This window comes from Hipposideros armiger, unplaced genomic scaffold (genome assembly GCF_001890085.2).
Source record: "Hipposideros armiger isolate ML-2016 unplaced genomic scaffold, ASM189008v1 scaffold_697, whole genome shotgun sequence".
NCBI classification, from domain to species: Eukaryota; Metazoa; Chordata; class Mammalia; order Chiroptera; family Hipposideridae; genus Hipposideros; species Hipposideros armiger.
In genome coordinates this window covers 554,529-581,952 of record NW_017732047.1, presented here as the reverse complement: position 1 = coordinate 581,952, position 27,424 = coordinate 554,529, and the positions used below count along the sequence as shown (strand labels likewise).

The 27,424-nt window shown below is 33.0% G+C and overlaps 1 protein-coding gene across 3 annotated transcripts in view; it reads left to right on the top strand.

Annotated features, from left to right (window-relative positions):
• BCHE (butyrylcholinesterase) overlaps nt 1-27,047 on the top strand; it is a 78,760-nt gene extending 51,713 nt beyond the window's left edge. The window contains exons 4-6 of one of the 3 annotated variants that reach the window (XM_019626999.1): nt 2,619-2,735; nt 8,398-8,423; nt 26,704-27,047. In XM_019626999.1, coding sequence (XP_019482544.1) covers nt 2,619-2,735; nt 8,398-8,405 — 125 coding nt within the window. In that variant the 3' untranslated portion in view covers nt 8,406-8,423; nt 26,704-27,047. Of the gene's footprint in view, nt 1-2,618; nt 3,210-8,397; nt 8,424-9,807; nt 9,988-26,703 lie in introns of those variants that run through there. The other 2 variants (XM_019627000.1, XM_019627001.1) reach the window with 2 other exon arrangements.
• The last annotated feature ends 377 nt before the right edge of the window (nt 27,048-27,424 follow it).

Genomic DNA, 27,424 nt, shown 5'->3' with positions numbered 1-27,424 from the left:
TGTTTTTTATTATAATTCTCAGCAGAATTCAATATCGATTTAATCTCTTCTTCTAATTTGATCTCCATTAACAATTTTGGGTTGACTCATTTCTCTGTGATCTTTCCTGACTCCTCAGACTTGAGAAAATACACACAGCTCTGGTGAAAGATTGCTCACTCTTTTTTAATTGACAAAATAAAATATAGCTTTATTATTATTACTCTTTCTGTAGGAAAGAATGACTTTTTTTTTTAATGAAACAACAATATGGGTACAACAAAGATTACAAAAGTCCTGAAACAATTCTGTCAGTATGTTTATGAACTACTGGTATTGATCTAGCTGTACATGGATTCAATAAAGAGCAAAGTTAGGAATAAATTTTTGTGACAAGGGCAGTAAATACGTTAGTGGAGCTCCCAATAGGTTCATAGAACTTGATTTCATATTGTACATACCATCTTATCTGTCCTTCACAGTAATACTGCAAAATAAGGATTATGAACACCATGTAGAGTTGTAAAAATAATTTGAAAAGTTATGAATTTTTTCTGTCACTGATATAGATAGTGGTCAAGCTGGAATTTCAACCCATGTCACTCCAGGCCTATACTGATGTTCTTTTCCTTATTTCACACTGCAGTACCTTGTTAACTAAAAAACAAATTGATCCACATTTCACAGATGGTAAATCTATAGTCATTTAAGTAGCATTCCATTTTTGAAAGAAAAAGAGAAGGGGGCAGGAAAAAAACTTCTTATTTTGATTTGGAGTTATGTCATGGGAATCAAGTTTTTTTTTAAATTTGTATTATCTTTTTATTATGGTGTATTTAGTTCCTCTGGGTTTGGTTAGAAAATAATTAAATGTTTTATATTTTATTGTCTTAGTGTTCAGTACTTCTAAATGAAAGCTAGAATCAGGTTTACAGGGCATTTGTACATTAAAAAATAAAGTATTTCAATACATTAAATTGTATAGATATTTGATTACGACACATAAGGAAATAAATTTGCATTTATATGAATCATTGGATTTGGAAATATTCTATCAACAAGAAAAGAAAATCAGATCTAGGATATTTTTTGTAAGTTTTAAAATTCATGGTCTAAATTACCAGTCATTTATTTGTTATATCAAAAATTTTGTTCTTTCTGAACTTTAGAATTCTTATTTCATGTAAGTAACATCTAAAATAGTATTTATTATAAAAAATAACATGAGTGGGTCATTTGATATGATATTTTTAATATCTTTCTTTCACATCTAATGTTTTTTAACTCAGTAGAAAAATTATATTATTCACAAAGAAACGATAGTCATTGACTTTTGAAAAACCATTTTTACATAAAAACAGGATATTTTTGTATAAATTCTCAAATATGTGTCCAATGCCCAAGCATTATAAACATTTCAAACTTAAATTTATCTTAAATTACAAGGAATATTTTAATGACCATAGAAAATATTTAATATTTTGATTTTTATATAAACTAAAAATGAATCCCTGAATGTGCTCCATTGTTAATAGTATGAAATCATATTATCATATAGTATATGATCACACGAACTGTCTTCTCTAAATTAATATCTTATAGTTATAATTAATCAAAAATTCCTAACTGAAAATAATACATTAAAAAAATTTTAAGTCCTTATTTTTAGAAAAGTAGAAATAACTAAAAATTGTGGTTTTTGTTCAATGATAAGAGCTCGGTATCCTAAAAGTTTAAAAAGTAAGACAACTACCTATTTATAAAATACTTAAAAATTTATATAATTTAAACCATCTTCTAGGCTGATCATATATATTTATATTAAGGACACAAATGTATAATTTTAAAAGTTTTTAATTTAATAATTTCTATTGTTCACAAACTTTTCTTTAATGTAATACACTTTTAAATAAGTCAATATTTCAAGGTTCTTATAGTACATTGACCACTTTTGGTTAATTGCTCACATTATTTTTGGCATAAACACTCCTCTCCTTTGACAAAAACATACTTTGTAAACTACTAAAAAGAAGAGATTGTCTTATTTGTCCTTATAACTTGCAAAGCAATTAATAAACTGCTTTCCTATGGTATTTCAATAAACTGCTTTCAATGATTATGCATTGTTTTTAATTAAAATATATTTTAATAGGATTACTGTAAAATCTATATAGAATGCCATTCGCCAAGTTCTCTCTATACAAAATATTGGGATATAATCTTTTTCATTAGAAATAGTACTCTGCTATATAATTATATATGTAAATGATATTTATTAAATGATTTTTTATACAAAAGGAAGTCAAGAATACAATAACACCTATAACCTTCTTAGAAACAAAAACAAATATGTGTAATGTAATTTGACATAATTTAATATATACACTCATCTTTGCATTTTATGTTTTATATATTTTTATATTATATATATTCCATACATATGTGTTATTTGCATTTTCATATAATGTATAAACATTTTATTGAAATCTTTTCAGGTAGTGAGAAAAGCTGATAATAAAGAATAAAACGTTTCTGTGCAGTGACTTGGAGAAAATGGCATCTGTAATCAAAATTATTTTTCAATTAACATAAAGAGATAGTAAAATTTAGATTAATTCCATTTATTCCATGTATTACAGGAAATATTGATGAAGCAGAACAAGAATGGAAAGCAGGATTCCATCGCTGGAACAACTACATGATGGACTGGAAAAATCAATTTAACGATTACACTAGCAAGAAAGAAAGCTGTGCAGGTCTCTAATTAATAGATTTACCCTTTATAGAATGTTCATTTTTCTGTAGATCAAGGCAAAAATATTAGTAGCTCTCTTACACCCCTAGTAAGAAAGCTATTATATAGCTGAACAAAAATGCCAGAAGGGTAATATCGATTTCTCACATCTTTCACTTAGCATTGTACCTAGCATTTCAAAACCCAAACAGCCAGAGCATGTTTAATTAAATTTTACAATATAAAGTTTGGCAACTATATGCAATTTAAAATGATTTGAACCTTCAAACGCTTTCCCAAATAACTTTAATATTTTTTCCTAAAAAATAGCTGTATTCTGTTTTTAGTTGAATATTTATTTTCATTTACACACAAAAAGTTATCTTTTAAAAGTTGACTAGTTCTTAAAACACAGGATACTATAATTTACAATACTGTTGTCTTTAATTAATTTATGAATTTAGTGTCGATAGGAGTTATAAAAACCAACAGAAAACACTTGCCACCCCCCGCTTTTGTTTTAATAGAAAACAAGAGGGAAGCTTAAAATAAGAGGCTTGTCACTTGAATAGAAATAAAATGTTGCTACCAAGAGACAAATATAAGGCAATATAATTACTTTCGGCTTATAATTTTAAAAATATGTATGCTTAGAATCCTCGAATTATATTGTTTATTCTTTCATCTCTTTCCCTTTCTCAACTCCCACTCCTTGACTCTCTGCAAACATGTATATGTAAGTTACTCTTCCTATAATTCAGAAATGAAAAATGTAGATGAGAAGAAGTCCAAAGTCAGAAGTCATGTACCATCTGGGATAGAAGAACTCTGGCTGGACCCAGAAGTATTAGGGTTTTCATAGGAAAATTGTTCAATTCCAAGAGATAAATGTTTATACTTTCAACAGATAAATTATTTTATTTTTATAATTAAAAAAGTACAAAGCTGCATTGACTAACTTGCACGACAAAGGAACACATCTATTCACTAAGTTCACTGAATAGTTCACTAAAGGGGAGAAATTGGGGGATGTTAAGTTTCAGAAAAGGGCCATATTCGTTGAGTATGCTAATTAACCATTGAAAACTAGCACTCAGTATAGGACAAAGTGAATCTATAGTTCTGTTCACTGTTGTTTAAAGGCTACCCCATTGTTCATGTGTCTTAAGTGAGATTCAGTATGTGTCTGCCATCCTTACTCAAAGTTGATGGTACTTTATCAGCTTTAGTAGGTAAGAGAGACTTGTTATACAAGCCAGTCAGTTTTGATATCACTTCAGTGCTGCTGTAAATGGACATTTTTGCTTTATAGTTCTTCCCTCATCCAGAGATGAAGAAAACACACACACACACACACACACACACACACACACACACACACACAAATAATAGGTGAATTATCAGGCTCTCCATTCTACACCATCATCTTGATTTCATGTGCCTTCTTCCAGGATCCATTATGTTTTTTCGATTCACTTGAGCCTCCTTTTGATGCAGAATCCTCTAATATGCGAAACATCAGGATAATGTCTGTTCAACAGCATTAAAGACCCTTTAAAAACACTCTTGATGAGGGCAATCATTAGAAAAACAAAGCTAATGATTGTAGAATTTCTTTAAGCTGTCTCATATGACATGTTCCTGTCATGGAAAGTTCCCATGGACCACTTTGTCCCACCTTGGACAGCCAAGTGGTTTACCCCCTTGACTTTCTCGAAGCTTTTACCCAAATGCAACAAGTGTGAACCTGCGCATAAACCTCTCTGTGCTTGTTGTGTAAATAAATTAACATGAGTTCCCTGTGTTCTGCACCTTTACAGGGAGTTAGGTTAAGGCTTTTTAAAAACACACTTGAATAACAGAGTTTATATATCTTTCCTTGTTATAGTCTTTTAAAGGACAGTTTAAATGTAGGACTCTAATTCAGGGATCTCATACCAGAAGAGGAAAATTGTTCAGAAAGTGATAGAAATCAGTACCTCTAGCTTCTTGGAGATTTGCATGTCAGCAGACTCATAGATAAGAGAAGATTTGGTTATTTGAAATACTAACAATATATAAATATTAAAACCAAAAAATGGTGTAAAACCATTGTAACAGGGCAAATGTGGAGAGATGTTATATTAGCATAAATACACAAAACCACAGAAGCTGTCACCTACTTTTGGTAAATTTTTGAAGTATGTTTCCCAAAAATGTGAGGGACAATTATGTCTAAGGTTACAACAGAACAAGCATACATAGTCCAACCAGTGTCAGGACATTAGCTTTATGGTTTGTGTCCAGATGATATTTATAAGGATTAAGGTAACAGGTCATGAATCTTAAAAATATTATAACTAGTTTTGGTTTAAAAAAAAATGGCTGCTGAATAGTATCTGCATAACGGCTATGATTTTTAAAGGTAAAATAATTAATTTCTGACCAATCAGAAATTAAATTCCAGGGATAAATCTTAACATAATTGCAGCTATGACATTTTTAGCAGAATATTCTAATAAATTGAACCTTCTTGACATTGCTGAAGAAGGATGACAAACTCAACAGTTAATCAAATTTCCATTTGCAACTACAGCCTTACTTAATTCAACAAAAGTATTCTCTTTACAAAGAGCTTGTTTTAAAATTGGGTTGGTAAGAAAAATAGGAAATGCAACTTTTTTTACTAAATGTACCTAATATAAATGTAAACCAATAGTGCTGTTTATCAATATAATTTTGGTGGAAACAAAATTTATTTGTGGGAATAAAGACAAGACCACCAGCTTTAAACACACACATACACACACATGCACACTCACACAGGTATATATATCCATACATACATGCGTTTATACAAACAGAGCACAGCAAAGTTTGGGAACCAACAACCTATTCCAGATATTTAATTTAAAGAACTGGGTGGAGATTCCTGTATTCACTTTGGTTTAGTACTCACAAGCGTATAACTGCAAAACTTGAAATTTTATGTAAGAAATGTACTTGTTACTGATATCTGAAAGCCTAATTGTTTTTCTCTGAACAAGAAACTGTAACAGAGATTACTGAATTTGTAGAATAAATTTGGGATGCTCACTTTTTTCTAAAACCCCTGCTCTAAAAAGTTACTCTTCAAGATATCATTTTTATTCTCTGGGGAGAGTAGAAAATAAATAGCAAATTAAACTTATATAATATTTTATGGTGGTTTATATCATAGTGGTTAATAGAGAACATCATTGTTTGCTTTGAACTAACCCAAAATTTGCTCACTTAACAAGAGTTGATAACAATTCAGATTCAAGATAAAAAATCAGAATTTCAATTCCCATTTTTCAGTATACTTTTCATGTTAAAAGTATTGATTGTCTTGTGATCTCTCAAAAATACAAGGAACTATTTTTTCCAGGCTCATAAAGAGATGTTGTTAGAATTAATTACTTAATGATTATTAAACTAAGTAGGTGAGTAGTAAGAGTTATTTTTCATGTAAGAATAATTAACAGATACCCTTGAGGCAATTACTCTATTATCTTGTTTTTCTGAAGTGAGGCCTTTCATTCTTTTTTAATTGTTTTTTATCCCCTTCAATAGTTGAGGGAAAAAAAGGAAAAAAGAAATGCTATTAAAGAAGTCCCTAAAGAATAAACTATAAAAATGTATTTAGCAATGTTAAGAATTCTAAAATCCTTGAAAAGTAATGCCAAGGAAATGATCTATTATCTATGTATCTATGAGTATGTATATATGTATGTATGTATGTATCTATCTATCTATCTATCTATCTATCTATCTATCTATCTATCTATCTATCTGGCCATCCTCCATCTATCTATCTGTGTATATATCATCTATCTAGCATAAACCATTGCAAATTTTAACCATGTGGAGGGGAGGCACCAGAGAAACATTGTTGAAATAGCTGGTTCAACCTGGAATAAAAATTCAAAGTCATTGCCTTGGCCAAGATAGCCTTAATGTTCCCTTCAGCTTGACTAAACTTTGGACTGACTTTTTCCTGACTGTGATCCTGTGACCTCTCATTTCATACAGCATTTACTTTAGAAATCTTTGCAGATTCTTTCTCTGCCCCTTGAAATGTATGTAAATCGACCAGCCTCTTGCTGGTTTTACTACACAGGAAATGCCTTTCTCAAGGACCTGGGAACTATCGCTTTGAAACTAAACATGAAAAGAGATAGTGCCTTCATCTCTCATTCTCTGTGTAAAGTAGGAAACTAACTTTGATGGGAGCCAATTACCAAACACAGATGGCCTAATCATAGAGAAACATTTGTAAAGTCAATGTGCTCAACACATCCTACTGGTCAACCCTTCCCCAGTATTCTCCTGTACTTTTCCACTAGCTTTTTTCAGCACTTAGAAACCCTCACAGCTTTTGTCACAATGGAGTTGAATTCAATTTCTCTTCTGTATCACAGTAGTCTTGAACAAAGTCTTCCTTACTTGTTAACTTTGTCCAATGCATTTTTACTTTAAAAGCCCAAACCAAAATCTAAAATTTCTTAAAGTGCCTAGGGCACACTCACATTTCTACCAATTTTTTATTGCCATATCAGGAAAATACAAATATTTTTCACACAGCGGATATCCTTCAGAAGCAACGATCCTCTTAACAACCTAATGAAGATGGTGGCAGTTCTTAAATTTATGAAGTATTGAATATGTACATTTTTTGGTAGTTTTCCTAATATCTTTTAGATCTTAAGCAGATAAAAATTTGCATACCTGTGTCAATTTCAAGTGTTTGGCAGTTATCACTTTTAGCATTTTTTAATATTTCAGAGTATTTTTTTTTCTTCCTGTCTATATCAAATTTAAGTTCTCATGGTCATACTGTTTTCCTAACAGAATGGCTGTGGACAAATTCATTTCACATATAAGGTTTCTTTTCTTTTCCTTTTCTCTCTTCTCTTTTTTTCTTTTCCATAATGCAAAGGAACAAATACAGAACTTTGTGCTGTGGTCTAGAAGTCACTAGTGATATAAAGGATTACGCCTGCAATGCAAATTCTCATTATTCCGTTAGGATTTTGGCAGCAGAGCCTACAAAATAACATTTTCCAAGAGAAAAATTTATCATGAAATTTAGATAACTTCAACTACAGGAATCCTTACTTGTAAGGACACCTTTGAGGACACTGTATGTAATTTTGTATTTGCCGTTTTATAAATACCAAGAGTGTCAAAAAAATGTGTACAAGTGGACACTTTGGTCAATGTTGCTTAAGCAGTAGTTTGGATAATCAGAAGTGTCTTGAAGCTGATGGGATTTTCACCACATCATTGGAAACGAGCCTTTCATCTATAGCCACAGGCACAAAACAACATTTTTAGTCCAAGAGGACTCTTTCTTTCCCACTGTTCTTAAAGATATATCCCTGTTTTTCATTAGTTGAATGTGCTATCTTTGTTTTACAACATTATAATATGTTAATTTTGAAGTTACTCTCTTTGTGCAAAGTAATAAGTGAGTGAAGATCTCAAATGCTAATATCTCCTGTGGCATTTCAGTTTTAAACCAAATGTGTGTATAATATTCTCTTTGGCAAGTGAATTAACATTTTCACGTAACCATGAAAGATAAAATTTTAATAATCTCCCTTGGAGTTGTCTCTTTGAAGTCACGTGCAAAATGTTAAGTGAGAATGCTAACAGAACACTGTTCCTTTCTTTCTTTTCAGATTTTTGAAGATTTCAAAGACAGAGAGTGAGTACCATGTCCTTCCTCTCATTTCACCTGACATTAAAGCCAGTTAGAAACACAGCTATTTATTGATCTTAATGTATATTGAAAGCTACCAAGGACTGGGTCCAATTCCAGAGCATCTAAGCATAATAGATATCTAAGAAAGAGATAGAAAAAACACTATGTAAAATGAAAGTAGAGTTGAGGGAAGATGTCTAAATTAGAGATATAATTTAGGTTGTCTCCAACATCAGGATGGTAGATAAAGCCGTGGGATGGAAGGAAGTTACCTAGAGATTGTGTGTAAATCTGAACAGAGCAGCGCCAGCACTCCAAAACTGAGAATTAATTTGATGTTTAAGTCCCTGTTAAGCTACAGTGCTTATAGCCAGACCTTTATAAAACAACTTACTTCCTCTTCCGTTTCTAACCTTGACTTGTCTCCCAACCATCTGTAATTCAACAAGTTTTTTTCTTCAGGAAAAATAAACCAAGTTTTCTTATAGCTGAGAAAATCTTTTGGTTACCTTTGCAAATAAATGAATATTCGATGGCATATTTCCCTCAATTTCATAGAATTCTCTCCAGAATAAAAGTCTAAGAACAATCAAATTTTCCATGCATATAATCTATATCTGTTTGGACACTTATAAGATTTATAATATATATTTTGCAGGCTAAGTTATGCCCTCCCCCCACACCTCCCAAAGACATTCCTAATCCCTGGCACTTGTAATGTTACCTTATGATGCATAAAATAATTTTGCAGAAGTGATTAAATTGAAGATCTTGAGAGGGAGAGATAATATTGGATTATCCAGGAGGGCACTAAATGCAGCCACATGTATTCTTATAAGAGAGAAACACGGAGATTGGACAAACCAAAGGAAAAGGCAATGTGACCACAGAAGCAGAGATTAGAGTGATTTAGCCACAAGCTAAGCAATGTCAGCAGTCATGAGAACCTAGAAGAGACAAAGAATAAATCCTTTCCTGGAGCCTATGGAGGGATGGTGGCCCTGTTGATACCTTGGTTTCAATACGTGAAAATGATTTCAATCTTCCAAGATCTGAAACTATGAGAGTGTAAATTTACATTGTTTAAACCATAAACTTTGTGTTAATGTATTATAGCAATCATAGGAAACTGATATATATATATAATTTCACCACCATACATCTATTATTTATGTAATGTAATTTTCCCTAGATTTTCAAAGTATTTTCAATCTACCAGTTAAAACAGACCTTCATTTTGTGACAGTGTTCAGACAGATGTCGTGTCTTTGTTATTTTTGCTCTATTTCCTGTTTTCACCTTCTGTCGTCCAGTTCTATATGGGTCTGATTACGTGAATCTGTCCCACTTTAGGCTCACTTTAGTTTTTCTTTGTTGTTTTCCTCAGAAATACTTTGAATTGGAAAGTTTCCTCCCCAGTGTTTGCTCCTCCTCCAACATTTGTCTTCTATGTATAACCAATTATTTGTTACCACCATTATTTTCATTGAATTTTATAATTTTTATTTTGCACCCCGTGTAGTTTTTCTTATTTCAACTTCTCTGTGAGTCATTGTTACAATTTCATAAATGCAAATTCCCTTTAATCTTTTAAAATAAATTCTTATTATTCATAAATATTCTAAAAAATTCTTATTATTTCTGCACTAACAGAATTGCTAAAGCAGGTTATCTTTGGATATGGTCATTCCTTTTAGATGAATTAGTTTTCCATAGTTTTATGATAACAGTATTATTTGATATAAATACTGAGATAAATTTTGGCAGAATTAAGTGGGAATTCCTAATCTAATCCTTCAGACACACACCAAGGAAGAGAAGATAAATTATATTTAATATAATCTTAACTTATCAGTAAGGAAATCTAATATCTGGTAGGGTCTAAGAGGGAATTCTAGTGGAAGGGAAATTTATCTTGGTTCCAGGAAGTTTCTACTTCAAGATAGTTGTGGTAAACATAAAATTGCCTTATCAATATCACATTTCAGTTTATCTTTCATTTCACTTGTTTGTTTGTTTGCTTTTCCACATTATTTCAGCAATACATGGCCCTGGGATGCATCAGGATTTACCTTAAGAGGTCTTGTTTTGCTCTTTGCCTGGCTCAGTTTTCAGTACTAAAAATATGATTTTTTTTTTAACTGGTAGAGTCCAAATGCTGCTGACCTGCAGGGGCAAAGATTTTTAAAATTCTGAAAATATAAAGAGGTATAGGTTGGAATTATGTGTGATGCCAGTGCACAAAATCCTGTAATAAGAAATAAAAAATAAAAAAAAAACCTACATCCTCTAAAACTGTAGGTAAATCAGTGTGATAGAAATATTTATTGACCACACTATTGGTATTAATTGTTCTATAGAAAAAGACAACCAATAACATATGTCAACACCATCACATAATACTCACAAAAGCTGTAAAATTATTTTTATTGAACCACAGCACTATAATTTCCTGTTTGAGTAGCATTTCTACCAATTATTTTATTTCTTTATTATAGGCTCAATAACTCTCCAACATACTTTATATGCTTCTATGTACAGTAGCATTTAAGACTACTTTTATTTTTAATTGAGGTGTGTTGTTTAATTAAAAGTCAAGAGGCATGGTGCTGCTAACCCTGAGATAGAATAAATCAACTCTTATTGCTCAGACATATTAAATTCACCCAATGCCTCTTCTATTTTTTTTTCATTCTTTTAAGATAGTCCTGGTTAATGAAGGTAAAGATGAACATATGGGGATCATTAAGCTAAGATATTTTAAATGTAATTAAATATAATAAAAATTTATGTTGAATATAATAATTTATTTCAATAATAAGCTAAGGAAATAATGCCCTAATTCAATAATGTTCTAAGAAAAATTTCTGCTTCACACAAAACATCTGCAAATGATTGGTCCCAGAATTCAACTCATGTATTTAAGAGACTGGCATAGGAATTACAGGAAACTGTTAGAATAAAAAGGAAGAAAGCAGGAAAATAAAAGATGGACAGAAAACACTCACTAGGGAAAAATAAATGATTTCTTGGAGCACATAAAAATTGTGAACAAATATATTGCCATTAAATTTTAAAAATCTTAATAATAAAAGAAAAAATGGCAAAATCAATACTTCAAAGCAGAGATATAAGAATTCAAGAAAAATGCGATAACAGAGAAAGACAATACGTGAGTTAGCAAAGCAGAGGAAAGAAGAAAGAGGGGAGAAAAAATATAAGGTATGAAGCCCGAATTAGGAGCAATACAAAAGAAAACGATCCTGGCTGAAAACACAGTGAAAACATGATAGGATTGAAAAGTAAATGAAATAAAAGTAAAGAAAAAGATGAGTAGAAAACATTTAAACCGGAGATTGAATACAATCACCTTGCTAAGTGTGAAACTGAAATAGGACAGAAAGAATTGATGGCATAATTCAAGAAAAAGTATGTTAAATGCAACTTTTTGTAAATAGAAAAAAAATGCACTATTTCTCAGGAAAAAAATATCCTAGAAATTCTATAATACTTTTAAAAAATTCTTCTTTATTAGAAAGATTAGAAAACATCATAAATGTTCAGTAATTGGATGGTAGTGAAGCTAATTTGGTTTATTTATAAGATAGAATACCATGAAGCAGTTAGATGAGGTAAGTTTCAATGTGCTGATATGGAAAATCTCCAAGTTTTTTTAATTTGAAGAAATCAACATGCATAATATTACAGATGTATTATTTCTATTTAAAAACAATTACCTGGGGCCCGCCGAGTGGTGCGTTGGTTAAGAGCTGGCTTGGGACGCCAGAGGGCCCCAGTTCGGATCCCACATATGAGGGCCAGTGACACTGCCCTCTACAGCTAAGATGCTGAAGAACAGCTCAACCTGGAGCTGGGCTGCCGTGAGTCGCTGGCAACGGCGTGGGCTGCAGCCCCTGCTGCAGTGGGTTGCCATGAGCTACTGTGTGTAGCCAGCAGCCAGCGTGAGCAGCCAGCAGCCACCGTGAGGGGCCGTCCAGAAGCTGGGGACTGATCTGCCTTGTGGGAAGAGCGCAATGATGGTGCCAACTTGGGCCAGTGAAGCAACGTCCTCCACAGCTAGACTGAAGAACAAAAGGACAGCAACTTGTCTGTTCCCCTTCCCCCAATTCCCCAGCACTGTTCCCATCCCCCAATTCCCAATAAAAATCTTTAAAAACAACAACAACAAAACAATTACCTGTAGAAACACACTTAAAAAGAATAAAAGTGCATCACTCTGAGGAAGGAACTAGATGGTTGTGATAAAAATGTAGAACTGAGGATTTATTTTTCATGTTCTGTCTTTGAGAGCTTTTTATTCTTTGTAACATGCATATATTACCTATTCAAAGCAAATAATTACATGTAATTTAAAAAAGGCAGCCAAACCAGTTGTTAATCATTTTTAGGGAGAAAAAAATGCAGTAACGACTGGATACCCATGCTGTTACTTTGGAAAGGCCTTGTTCAGCAATATAATGGATGATGCAAAATAATGCCATCCAACATATTAATACTTTCTACTATTTGGATCAGCATTTTGATGCTAACTAATCCATAAAGGCCATGCTTTTCAAAATTATATACTTGGCAAGAGATTTACTAAATTTCTTCAATGTCTGTGGATAACTGATAACACCTGCCTTTAACAGTTCCAGGCCAAAATGGCTGTTCTGTGATGCTGTTCTGTTCTATGTTCTGTGATGCATAACTCTGGAATCTAAACCAGAGTATTGATTCTTTTAGAGAAAATAAAAAATCTCCAAATTTCTTAAATGAAAATATAATTTTTAGTCTTCCACAATGGGAAGTTAAAATAGGCACTTATGGTTTACTTCAATCAATATCAGAATGTATCTATATCTTAGTTTGTTGCAGTAGATAAAACAGATATGAGAACCTGCCTAGCCCAGGTCATTTTTTCCTCTCATTACATAAAGGAAATGTAGCGCCAATATTTTGGAATCATAATCACACCCTAACAGTATTCCTTTGACCTTCATGTTACCCATAAACACTCCCTTCCTCCATTTTTCTGTTAATACGATGTAACAAGAGGGTGCTAAATGGCAAAATGTAAGAATACTCAGACAAGTTGTCAGATAATCAGGCCTGTTTTCTGATCAAGATAAAGCTACTTCTTCCAAGAATTTCTACCATACTGGCTTCTGTAGTTTCTGAATAAATTATCATACTTACACAGAGGATATTATTGTTGATATTTTTTGTTATACAGCAAATCTTCCTCAGTAAAGAAAGCCATGCATTGTTTTACATTCTGCCACAAGTTCCTTATTTTCATTTTCAACTGCTCAGAAGGTAATACTTAGAAGAGCACTGTGATTGTGTATGCCTGGAGGATAACCTAGGCTGAGGGGTTATAACTGGTCCCCTAAGTCAGTGTTACCTAAGTCTGATATGAAAATCACAAGAATAAGACTTCTATGCTGTAGACCAAAATTAATTTTACATTGTAATAAAGAATAAAAAAACATTTATTTGAGCAAAAGGAGCTATAGCCTGGGAGACACAGATTTAGGTAGCAACCAAAATTGTGTTCAGCTAAGACAAAGGGGAGGACTTGTTTTCTAGCAAAAGTTCCTGCCCAGGTTCCCAGTTAAGTCCATTTTACGTAAATGAGGTATCCAAATTTGTACACTTTCTGATTGGTCCAAATCATGCATCCTAATTGGTCATCATTATGTGTCTCAATTGGCTGTCATGGGACAGTTCTGTTTGGACCATGAAAGTCTTAGTCCATTGGTTGAAAGACAAAATCAGAACTTTTAACCCTTATAACTCAGACAGTGCACATAAGCAGGGCATAGTGTGTGAAGTTGAGATTTCAGTCTGAGGTTCTTCCTGGTATACAGAGTGTGTAAGAAGCCCCTGTCAGCAAACGTCCACTCAGCTCTTATTAATTGTAAAATTTGGACCCTCAATTGACCATGGGGAGTCCATCTCAGCAGATAAATTCCTTCTGGGGATTCACGTCAAATTAATTTTTGTTTTCCTCAGGGTTCAGAATGCAAACAATCTGAGAAAGAATATTCTAGGCTAATGCAAAGACCCCAAGGCAAAAATAAGTGGATTGTGTTTGAGGAAAACATTTTTAGAAAGGATAGCAGGAACCACAGGAGATAAAGTTGAATGATATAGCATCTTATAAGAGCATTCAGACTTTACATTTTATCTTAAATTCAGTGGAGAGCTATTAGAAGAGTAATAAGCACGGGAATGGCTTGCTCTGATTTAGATTTTAAAAAGATCATTCTGACTGCTATGTGACAAATAGATCCTGGGAATGGTGGTCCAAGCAGAAGCAGGGAGACCAACAAGGATGCTATTAACATAGTCCAGACAGGAAATGATTGTGGCTTGAAAGTCAATATAACAGGGAAGGTCCAAGTAAGAAAATGGAATATTTTTTGATGGTGAAATCGTCAAAGCTTTTTAATGGATTGAATATGGGTATGAAGAAAAAGGAGGATGTGAGAATGACTCTAAGATTTTTGGTTCAATTGACTCAGTGTATTGTGGTACAGTGAGAAGGGGCAGATGAGATGGGGAAACTCAGGAAGTGGAATACATTTATTAGTTAAGGGTGTAATTCAAGTATTCTGTTCTGGAAATGCTTACAATTTACATTGCCTATATTTAAATAAACTCCATATTCCTCAGGATAAATTATTAGGTCTTCATTTCTGATGCAAGATGATCTCTCCAAATATATCTTTAGTAAATATTAACAAACATACATGAAGCCCCTTTTCCAAAACAAACCTACAAGAGTTTCCTTTGTTTAAACTACCTACATCTGTATACTTTTGTAATGAAGCACGATAAACCCTCTAAACCCTAAGCATATGTCAGTTTCTATCGATTTTCTTGACTCTTATCAGACACAAGCGCCTCTCCCCCAGCAGTATCACTTCACTTTATTTACACTTTTTAGTAGAAGTTGTCATACATATTCTCATCAACTCTACCATGAGTTCCTCAAGGGTGAGTTTATCTCCAATTCATATTAGGATTCCTGGAAACCAGCCCAGTGCATAAATTCTCACTAAAGACAAATTTTCATATGCACTCATGCTGAAAAATAGCTCACAAGCAGTATTTTCAGACCCACCCACAAGCATATAAATAACAATCACTCTCTCTAGATACATCTTTAAGTATGAAGGACAAAAGTACGGTTGAAAAATCAGAGGTTTAATTTGAAAACGAATAGCAAAGATACGACTTTTTTATCCAAGAAAACCTCATTTTAAATGTTTTATTTTTTTAAATTTTTGTTGTAGAAACACTTCATTTTGGATTGGGAGGAAAAAAGACTGTCTTTGAGTTTCTCAGTTTTCACTTCTCTGCTGGTAGTAAATATTGCATGAAGGAACACATTGTTTTTATACTGAATTTGCACATTAGTAATTAAACCAAAGTGGTTTCTTTGCTAGTTGAAGATAGGGGTCAAGGATATGACAGTGAATCAGGGACTAAGAGGCAATGATAGCAGTGAGCCTGGCTCAACTGTAGGGACTATTGCAGAGGAGAATGAGTGCCAACTGAATGGGTAAGTGCTCTTTCTTTGCTTTTTACAATTGTGGGGGTCTGCCAAAAATCTGTATATTGCTGGCAGGCAGGCAAAGCCAATCTAAGCACCTGTGTTGCAGAACTCGGCAATTGCGTGATTGCCATTAGTGATCCATCTGTGAGGCTGGTACTCGCCACATGTCAGTTGACTCACATAAGGTGGGTTGGAAGGGACATTCCATTAAATAAGGAAGTTAGCAAAATTAACATATAATTTGTTCTTCTTTCTGATTGACAAAATATAGCAAACGTTGATAGAGAGTTTTACAAAGACTTTGAATAGATTAGTAATGGCTCTTACATGACAAACGGGAAAGCTTTAATTCAAAAAGAAGAAAATAAATTATATATAATGAGGAACAAAGCCTTTACTTTCTTTAATGACTTATTACACATAAATGGAGTATCAGAATCACTAGTCCAATATAGAGATAAATGATAGTAATAATAATAATAATAATAATAATAATAATAATGTCTTGCCAAAGAATTTAAAACATTAGTGAGGTTCATTACCCCTTAGAGTCTTAAATAACAAAATCTCATTTACTGAGACTCAAAAAGATTCAGACTTATGGTGTTAGAACTCGTCTAAGCTGAAGATAAGACTGCATTATCAATAAAAATGGACTGGATAAAAATATCAATAATGTGCAAAACATTTCTGGGAAAATGTTAAAGATTTTGAGTACACATGTTTTTTGCACATTTTAGTCTGTCAATATGATAACAATATGCAAATTGAAAGTAACATACTAATAGCGATTATTTCTTACATTTATTGAGTGCACTGGACAAGGTGCTACAAGCTTCTTATTTTATTTTTCTTAAAGCTGTTAAGGTTCAAGAATGGGGAGGAGGGGGTCAGAGAAGTTACCTATCTTAACTACTCAACAAAATGATCTGTTTACTGTTTCTTAAAATACATTTTATTTCCTTTATACTGTTTTTGTGGCACTATTCATAATGGTACCTGTTAGGCAATCCTTGATAAACATCTCAGCCCCTAAGCTATTGAGACAGGATAATCCAATAATATTGTATTATAAAGTACATGGACAATACTGTATTGGTTGAGAAAATCAATAAAATATGAAGTATCCATTGAAGAGGTCAACGAGGAATCTGAAGGATAAAAACAAATGTTTGTCATGATAAGGTCCAGGTGAGAAATAATAAATTTGAATTTTAAAAAAGCAGTATTTCTGACCAGGTCTATTAAATGACAAATATAATACATACTTCCCATACATTTGCTGTAGTCTCTCCAACTTTTAAAAGGGTACTTATTAAATTCTAAAAGAATGTACACCAAATATCACTGAGTAGTGAGTATATAGATAATTTATATTTTCAGATCTTGCCCTTCTGTATTTCTAAAACACATAACTATTCATTGTGGAATAAAAAAGTTGAAAGGAATATTTAAGATGACCCATTATAAAGTGAGGACGGTACCCATTGAACTTAGAAACTTCAAAGGTAAATGAGTTTAAAGCAATATAAAATACTGTAATGAAAGTAGTAGAAATATTCTTCTAGATTCTGAAGTGCATAGAAATATTAGATGAGAATGCATTCTTTATGTTAGGAAGTGCTGACTCATTAGGTGTTTATTTCATTCTAACATTTCATTAGGGTAATTTTCAAACACAAAAAAAGTTTAAAGAATTTTACAGTTTCTGCTGCAATTAACATTTTGCCAATTTTGCTTTATCACATATCTATTCATCTAGTATATTCCCACTAATACTTCAACATACTTATTATTAACCAGATTTGATATTTCTTTTTGGTACTTTTTTGTTTTTTGCATTTGAGGTAAATTATATATACAATGAAAGGCATAAATCCTTACTGCCTTTCAATGAATTCTGACAAATGCATATACTATAGATTAGATGTTAATTTTAAAAGGGCATGGATTCATCTTCTTATGTTGTTTGTTTGTTTTTTCCAATAGCTTTCCAGGTTGGTTGACTGAGGGCTCTAAATGAAAATCAAATATTCAGCATTCATGAATTGTTTTTTCTGAGTACTTTCACTACTTATTAGCTTTCACTATTTATTGGAATTCTAAGTTGCAAGCAACAGAAACCAACCCAGGTGGATCTAAATCTTTTCTACCTAAGCAGGAAGTAAATTTATTGAAACATATATTGTTTATATGTTTGAATTGAAGAGAATAGAGAGAAAAACACTAGGAACTGTAAGAGCCAGACTCAAAAAAGAGTGGGAACATGGTTTGGTAATAATTAGGTAATAATTAGGATCATTAACACGGTCAGGGAAGATACAGTATAACAGACACTGAATGCTGCCACGGCACCACTGTCACCTCTGACTGGGATGAGGTGGAGCTGACATGCTACCTGAGTTGCCATGGCCCAACACCAAAATCTCTACTAATGGCAACTCTATATTAAAATGCACAATCCTTCTGGAATGTCCCTGAGTGGCCCAGCTGGGTCACATGTTCATGCTTGAAGTGTTAGGGAATGTGAGAATCTAGGTTTTGTTTTTTGTGTTTTTTTTTTAGCTTCTATAATATGTGCAGGGAGCTTAGCTTTCCAACTAGAATCATAAAGAAAAAAAATTCTTTAACTATATTGAGGAAGTTCATATGATTAATACCAAAACAATTGCAAATATTACTATCACACATCATTTCATTTTTGTGCTCAACAAACCTTTTAAGTTATAACCAGGGTGAGCAAAACATTTTTTGTTTATGAGTGACATTTTTTATACAGCTGATGCCTTGTCAATTGATTCTATTACTATATTTTCTGGTTTGACTGGTGAGTACTTGTCAGATTAGAACAGTGAGACCTGTTTCTCTGGACACAGTAGCAGGAGTGCAGGGCCCATTGTGGTAACACTACGAATGGTGTTACACCAATGGGGCCAAACAGTTCCTTAGCAAGAAATCTAGACATTTAATCTCGATTATAGCATCCCTCTGCAATAAAAGATTCTAAACTTGAAACTAAAGGAAGCCATTTTTAGCTATGAGAGGAGGTTGGTCAGCATCAGACTAAACAAGAAAACAGCCACAAATAAGCAAGAAAGCCCTAATGTCAATTATGTTGGTGGTTCCAGTTCTTTCCCTGAAGACTGGGCACGTGAGGTCCTTGTAAACTGTGAATTATCCTTATATTTTATTCTGGTTATAAATTTTCCTTTTTGATTAAGCAATTCCCAATGGGTTTGTCATTTGCCAGTAAGAGTTATAATCATTATATGAATTATAGATAGGTGATCCTGATTGGAAACCCCATTTTACCCACTTTGCCGATACATGAAAATTTGTTAAGTGTGGACTTCAACATTTTTTAACTATAATTGTTCCTGCAATTACTACTGAATTTATTCACTTCTTCATACATAATGCCATAAAATAATGAGTTTCTTTTAAAACAAGAAATGCCTGCTTATACTCTTACAAGTATCTGAAAGACCAAAAAAAGGATCAAGATGTACTGAAGAACCATCACATCTTCATCTAAATTATTATCTATTTTATCTTATCCACCCCATTTGTATAAAACATTAATAAAGCTGTAAGTCTAAGCTCTTAAGTCACTGTAACTGTGAAGTTTTTGGACTTTACAAGAGATCAACTCCAAATATGGTATTTTCTTGCTACAAGTAATGTGCATATGAGAAGCAATAACTCATCTCTGCAAGCTCTAATTCCATAATAATTTATTCCAGGGCCTTGGCAGCCAATGCTTCACTCACTATTAATAGAAAGCTGTGCAAGTGGTGTAGGTGGTACTTTCAGTTTAGTGATGCTGTAGTTAATTTCTTTAATTTATAAAGTATTTATAAATCTCATCTCGGCAAAGCTGCAGAAACTGTGTAGGCAGAAACCACTTATCTCCTTATCTCACAGCCTTCCAAACTGTATCTACTCCTGTAGCCTACATAATCACTTATACTCCTATTACTAAATTTGTTGCATGACCCCATCTGTTACTCTGCATCTTGTGAAATAGCTGATTATTTGTGTGGCTCATGATTAGGATTTATTTTGTTATAACAATTACTCTACAAGTTTTGTTCCAGAAAGCTCGAGGGCTTGTGACAGATTCCTGCACGCTATCTCAGCACTGGCAGTAGCACTTTCAACTTTTACCTCTATGAATGCTCCTAATTTATATCTGGTAATATACCCTGTGTCCTAAAACCGTATCAGTGTGTGCATACATTTTTTTCTCATCCTTTTACTTTCCTCTATTATAATGAAACTTTATCTATGGATTCTGAAATTTGCATTTCATATAAATTTTCACTTGTCACACAATATTTTCTCCTTTTGATTTTTTTTTTCAACCATTTACAATGTAAACACCATTCCTAGCTTGTGGACCCTACAAAATCAAGCAGCAGGTGAATTTACCCTATAAGACATCATTTCTCCCCACCCCTACAACATAACACAAAGCAAAGTTAGTCCAATTTAAAATGCTGGGATCAATATTTACAGTTATTTTTTATTTGTTCAATTAATATTTATTCATCAGCTAAGTTGGGCTAAGTGCTGCAAAATTGCAAAAGTAAGTAACTTAGGCAGGACTCTTATACCAACAGTGGTATACTGCATATAAGCATATAGAAAATCCAATACTAAATGTGGTAAGTGACAAAAAGGCATTATATAGAATACTGGGTAATGCTTTGAAGTTTTGTTGAGAGAGAATTCACATGGAGTAAAATGCACAGATTTAAGTTATAGCCCAAGGAGTTTGACAAATGTGTACTCCTGTCTTACCACAATCCCAGTCAAGAAAGAAAGAATTTTCATCACTTTGATAAAATATTATACTCCCTTTACAGTCAAACCCCCACCAAGCACAGACATTATTGAGATTTTCTATAGATTAGATTAGTATTTAATGTTCTAGAAATGTAAATAAAATTACACAGTGTATACAACAATAATAATGGATCTCTCTAGTTCTCCCTTCAGGTCTTACAGTTATTACTTCATGTTTTGCTGAACTCTGTTCTATACAAGTTAAATATTTTCAGATCCTCTTCTTAAATTACCCCTTTTATTGTTATGAATATTCCTTATACCTGGTAATACTCTGCGTCTTGAAGCCTATTTTGTCTACTATTACTAGTCGTATCAGCTTTATTATTACTGTTTAGCACTTTTTATTTTTCAGTGTAACAACTATTTCCAATCTCATCTTTTACTTTCCCTGTCCCATATCTGAAATCAGTCATTGCTCTAAGGAGTACTGGTTCATTTTGATGATGAATAGTATTTTAAGGCAAAGATCTGGGTACTAGGTACCTTTATGTCTACATTATTATCTCTAGACCTTTTCAGCGAAAGAGATAGGAAAATTATTATTTTTTAAATAACTTCAAGTGTATTTCCATTTCTGCCCATAAAACACTGCTATGAGAATGGCCCTGCTGTTGTAAACAATTATTTCATATATATGTGTGTGTGTGTGTGTGTGTGTGTGTGTGTGTGTGTGTGTGTATATATATATATATATATATATACACACATATGAAATAACAGATTTCAAACATAGGACAACAGCCAAAACTGGACTGTGATACTTGATAGAAAGGAAGCAAATAAGCCAGCCTTATGATTGACATAGGTTTCTTTCTGGCAGTTTCTAGGCTGTGGTTCAGGGAGAGAGAAACCAAACAGAGGCAACCAGTGTCAGTGAGTTGAAGGGCAAGAAGTTGGAGATATAAATGTATTGGGAAGAATACCAAAGCAGAGTCAACAGCACAGGAAAAGACCTTAAGAAAACTACACAGAGGTCTCTGAGTATTTACCTTTAATACTGGTCTTTGCAGGAATGGGGTGACATTCCATGAAGTGGTGGGGTAATTTCATTCTAAACAAATCCTACAGTTCAAAAAATGCCAAAAGCAGAAATACATTGAAATACCTGCGCCATCAGATAGTCCACATAAGATAATCACTTTAGAAGTTAGGTCAAATCAGTTGTAGACTAAAGACTTCTCTGAACCTCCCTAACAGTGCTGAATAGCTGTTCCAAATCAACAGAGAAAAGTCCAAACCCCTTTAAAAAAATGAAAGAAAATCCATCACCCAACAATATAAAATTCATAATAGCCAAGATCCAATGCAACATTACTAGGTATACAAAGAAGCAGGAAAGAAACATTGCCTATAACCAACACAAAAAGGGAATCAAATGAAAGATGAAGGAATGACAGCAATGAGGGAATTAGTAGACACCTATCTTAAAATTGCTACAATGTATATGCCCAAATGCTCAAGAATGTAAATAAAACTGAATATGATGAGGGGAGAACTAGAAGATAGCAAAAAGATGAAAAGATAGCAAGAAGACCATAGAACTTTTAGAGGGGTAAAGCAATATTTAAAAGAAATAATACTCTTGAAGGTATTAGCAGCATATTAGATGCTGCAGAGGAAAAGATGCATGTGTTTGAAGACATAGTAATACAATGAAGTACAAAGAGAATAGAGCCAGACAGGAGAAGAACAAGTATTTGAAGAAATAATGGCCAAGGAACATCTTTATTTGATGAAAACTATAAACCCACAGACAAAAGAAGTTCAGCAAATCCAATCAAAATAAATATAAAGAAAAGCATATCAATGTACATTATAGTTGTATTTTGAAAACCACTGAAAAAGGAAAACACCTTAAAATTTTAAAATTTAGTATTAATACAGATTTAGTGAAAACTGTTGAATGTAGATTGATTGAGTTAAATCTTTACTAGGTCAGTTTGCTTGCCAGGAAATAGCACAAAGGCCCAGGGTATAAAAAGAGAATTACTAGATTAAAAGATAAGAAGTGAAGCACTAAAAAAGAGATAACATAGAAAACTGATAAGGATTTATTGACTGATAATTGTACTGCCTAAGGCAATGCCTGTTTTGCTCACTCTATTATTTATATTAATGAGCTTTTTAATGCCTTCATCTCTTCTTTGTGAATTTAGACTTGTGAGTACCTAGACCCTAGAAAACACTGTGTACATTTGTGATTTAATGACATACTATTTTTAGCATCTCTTTCAAATGCTTCAAAATTAATAATGTCACATATATGATATAAAGAGCCTTGCCACTTTGAATTTGCTGCTTGAGCAACTTTGCTTTAAAAAAGTATATAAATTACTCAGTGGCATTTAATGAGTGGGACATTTGCAATGATATTAACCCTCTAAAATCACTTATACAGAAAGAAGGATTTGCTAAATCTTCCTTAGAACACAATATTTTTTTTTAAATCTAAATACATATACCTTAAGCTATCTATCCACCTACCCATCTATTGATCCATTTACCTTTTTGAGAAAGCTACATCCAAATATGTAACCTAATTATTGTGGAATTATGGAAACTTTTCTGAATTAACTAAGGAAACATAAACATTGATACTACACTTAGCAGCAGTTTAATAATATGTGACATTTATATTATGTTTTATACTTTATAAAGTGCCTTTGTACATATTATGTTGGAATTTTACAACCCTATGAGAGTAGAGGAGACCTAGTTTAGCGACCATTTTAAAAAGAAGAAATATAGCATGCAGATAAAACAAAAGGTTTTAAATGTGTCAAATGGTATCAAATGGCTAGTATTGGACTATTTAGGTAGCCGTTTCAGTGCTTTTTCTATTATAACACAAAACCTCTTTAGAAACATACACAAATTTGTATATGTTTTTGGTCTTTACATTGGTTATGCTTTCACTAAAAGTAAATATGGTATCATTATTATAATTCCTTAAATTAAACATACATTTAAATTAAGTTTATCATTTTTCTATATGATAAATCTCAACATTGAAGTATTATCTCAGAGACTATAACCATAATATTAATGGACATTAATTTAGATAATATATTAGATTTCTATTACTGCGTAACAGATTACCACAAATATAGCATCTTACTACTATGATCGTTTATTATTCCACAGTTTTGATAGGTGAAAAGTTTGGCATGGCATATGTGGATTCTCTGCTCAGCATCTTACAAGGCTGAAATCAAGGTGTCAGCAGGGCTGCAATGCAATATAAAGCTTGAGGTCCTTTTCTAAGATCACTAGTTTTTGGCAGAATTCATTTTCTTCCTCTGCTTTTCACATGGTTCCCTCCATCTTCAAGACAACAAGAGCAGGTGAAGTCCTTCTCATACTTCATATGTTGCTCTCATTTACCCTTTATCCACATTTCTCTGAGTTCCTCTTCTGCTTTTAAGGGCTCATGTCATTGCATTGGGCCTACCTGGATAATCTAAAATCTTTCTAACTTGAAGTCAACTGATTAGCAACCTTAATTACATCTGCAAAGTTTTTGTTTATTTCTTTGTTTTTGCCATGTAATATAACATATTCATGGATGTGATGCCAAGGACAAAAGTCATGGGGACAAAATTCTGCATACTATTACAGATATATTTTCTGATAAGTAAAAATTATCACCTACATTTTTGCTTGGGAATAAAGTTCTGTCAACTTAAAAAGTTCTGTCACCTGTTATATCTATGTGGAACTTAAACCTCATGATCCATTATCAGATTCATCATTATCATGATCAACTATGCATTTGTCAGGGACCTATGATTAAACACCAAGAAGATTCTTCAAAATTGTAAAATTAGTGGAATTTTAATAATTGAACATATTTCATAATTGGACGTATCTGATCCCTGAGATCTGCAATTAGCAAGCCAGTAGGCTCAAGACTCAAAAAAGAGCCAATGTTTCAGTTGGAATCCTAAGACAGGAAAAGACCCATGTCCCAGCTCAAAGTAGTCAGAAAGGAGTTCCTTCTCACCTGAGGGAGACTAAGTGTTTTTGTTTTATTCAGACTCCCAGCTGATTGGATGAAGGCCACCCCCATTACAGAAGGCAATCTGCTTTACTCACTCTATCGATTCAAATGTTACTGTCATCTGAAATCGCCCTTACAAACATACCCAGAAAAATATTGACCATATATCTGGGTACCCTATGATTCAGTCAAGTGGACACCTAAAATTGACCAGCACACCTGGGTAGCTGCTACCTCCACAGCCTGGATCCCAAAATAAACACAACTAAAGTAGTGCTGTACCAGCCAAGCCCGACTAGAGCCACAGCTCAGAGCACAGCTGCCACACCAAGCATAGCCTATATCAGGAAACCCTGAGAATCCACGGAGGCATGAGAATAGGTAATTTTTGTGTTAAACCATTGAGTTTGGAGTGATTGGATATACAACAATAATTAATCTATATATCTAGCACCTCCTGATTAGATAACAGGATTGCCAAATATATGGATGAGGAGACCGAGCACAAAGTCATACCAACATATTTAATTGGAAGATCACTGCTGATATGTATTTGTGCTGCTTTATTTTGAGCCATGATCACCTTTGCTGTATTGGAAACTACAAATGCGTGGTTTTAGTTGGGAAACTAGTATAGATAGAAATGTCAGTGTATATCCCACAGGTGATTGGAAGCAATGTCCGACATGATAACCACAATAAGTTATTGAAGCAATACTGAAGCAATTTGATTTTTCATTTTGAATGTGGCATGTTTTTGTAAGCATTTATTCCCTGCACTTGGTTTTCTAATGTAGTTTCCTCCATAATTTATGTTAAGCTAACCAATTTTCTGTTCCTGTGCTTGTCATCACTTAATGCCTTTCCAATAAATGTGTTATGACAACCGTTTTCTAGTCTTCAGGAATCTGATCTGTGACAAGTGCACTTCTAAAGATATCATTTGCAACTTCCCTAATTTCTGCTGCACTTACTATGAATTCTTATAGCTGTGCATTCCATGTGTTTCCAACACACATCATTTTACTTCCCTGAAGAACATTTGATAATACCCAGATGTTATTGGAAAATCTTTTGTAAAATGAAATAATTTTCTCTTGTCTAAATTATGTCTAGCCTTCACTACAGATACCTCACATTCTCATATAAATAAAAACAAATCTAGTAATAACTAAATCCAATGTTGAAACCAGACAGACACTTGGATTTGAACACGGTGCCCATTACTTAACAGTTATGTGATATCGGACAAATGCCTTTTGACTCCAGCCATTTGTTCCCTCAGCTTAATGCCTAGTTAACAGTTATCTTTACCTTTAGGTCTTTTACATGTTTCTTTGTCTTAAATGAACTTGACCCTCCTCTACCTGTTTATTTCCTGTTATTCCTTCATATCACTCTTTAATTTCCTCAGGGAAATGTTCCCTTATCACTGGTTCCCAGTTATAGGTCTTCCCTCTACTCTCATGTTATTTATCTTCATGGATTTTAACCTGTTGTAATTGCAACATTATATTTTTTTAATCATTTTATTAATGCCTGTCTCATCTTCTAAAGAGCTATGCAATCCACAAGAACAGAGGTAGTGTCATATACTGAGCATTGAAAATAAAAGTCCTTTATAAATACTTGTTGATTAAAGGATTGATTGATATCAGTGGTAGAGGGTTCCTTTAATTCTACCCATCTGTGGACTTCAGGATTTTAGGATGGTAAGAGTAAATATGTGTTGTTTTAAGCCATCAAGTTTGTGGTAATTTGCTAAAGCAGCAATAGGAAACTAATAACCTGAAATGGTATTTATAACTATAGAACTTATTTATAGTGAAGAATTGTAATTTTCTGTTTGTTATGACTCCCACCAGATCTTACTCCACAGAAGACAAGGACCGCTTCTTGAATAACCTGAGGGACTTGCACAATACTTGGCATATAAGTTGATTGAAAGAATGTTTGCTTGTTTGTTTGTTTGTTTGTTTGTTTGTTTTCCAACAATTTAGTAATAGAGAATGGCCTTTTGTACACAATGGCAAAATTTTGATTACTCATATTTTGTGTACTTTTTGTGACTACTACAGAGGTTGCTGGTGTCTCTTCTTGAAAAAAAACAATAAAACTTTCTTCACTCAGTATTTCTTTTTCTACTTCATGGTAATAAACCTTGCCTTGAACATTATTTTACATTCTAATGACCGTATACATAATTATAAAGCATACAAAAACATTATTTTTTTTCCCTGCAACAATGGCTTTTTGGGGCAATAGTTTTTTGGTTTTTTTTTTTTGGGGGGGGGGTTCCTGATTTTTAGAAACCCTCTTTTCTGAAAAGCTCAAAATACTTAACAGTCATTTTATTGAAAAAAATCTGACAGAGAATAATTAATAAAATACATTTATACTTTAAGCAATGTGCTACAAGTTAAAACAAAAATATTCCAATGTGGAGTTGAGTGTATTTCTTTATTCTGGGCCCACTGACTGGAATTGCATGATTTGTGATAACCAGATCCATAAACGATTATATTTGGGATATATGAAGTAGAGTAAGGACAAAAGTAAAAAACAATTAGAGTAAAGAAAGAATCC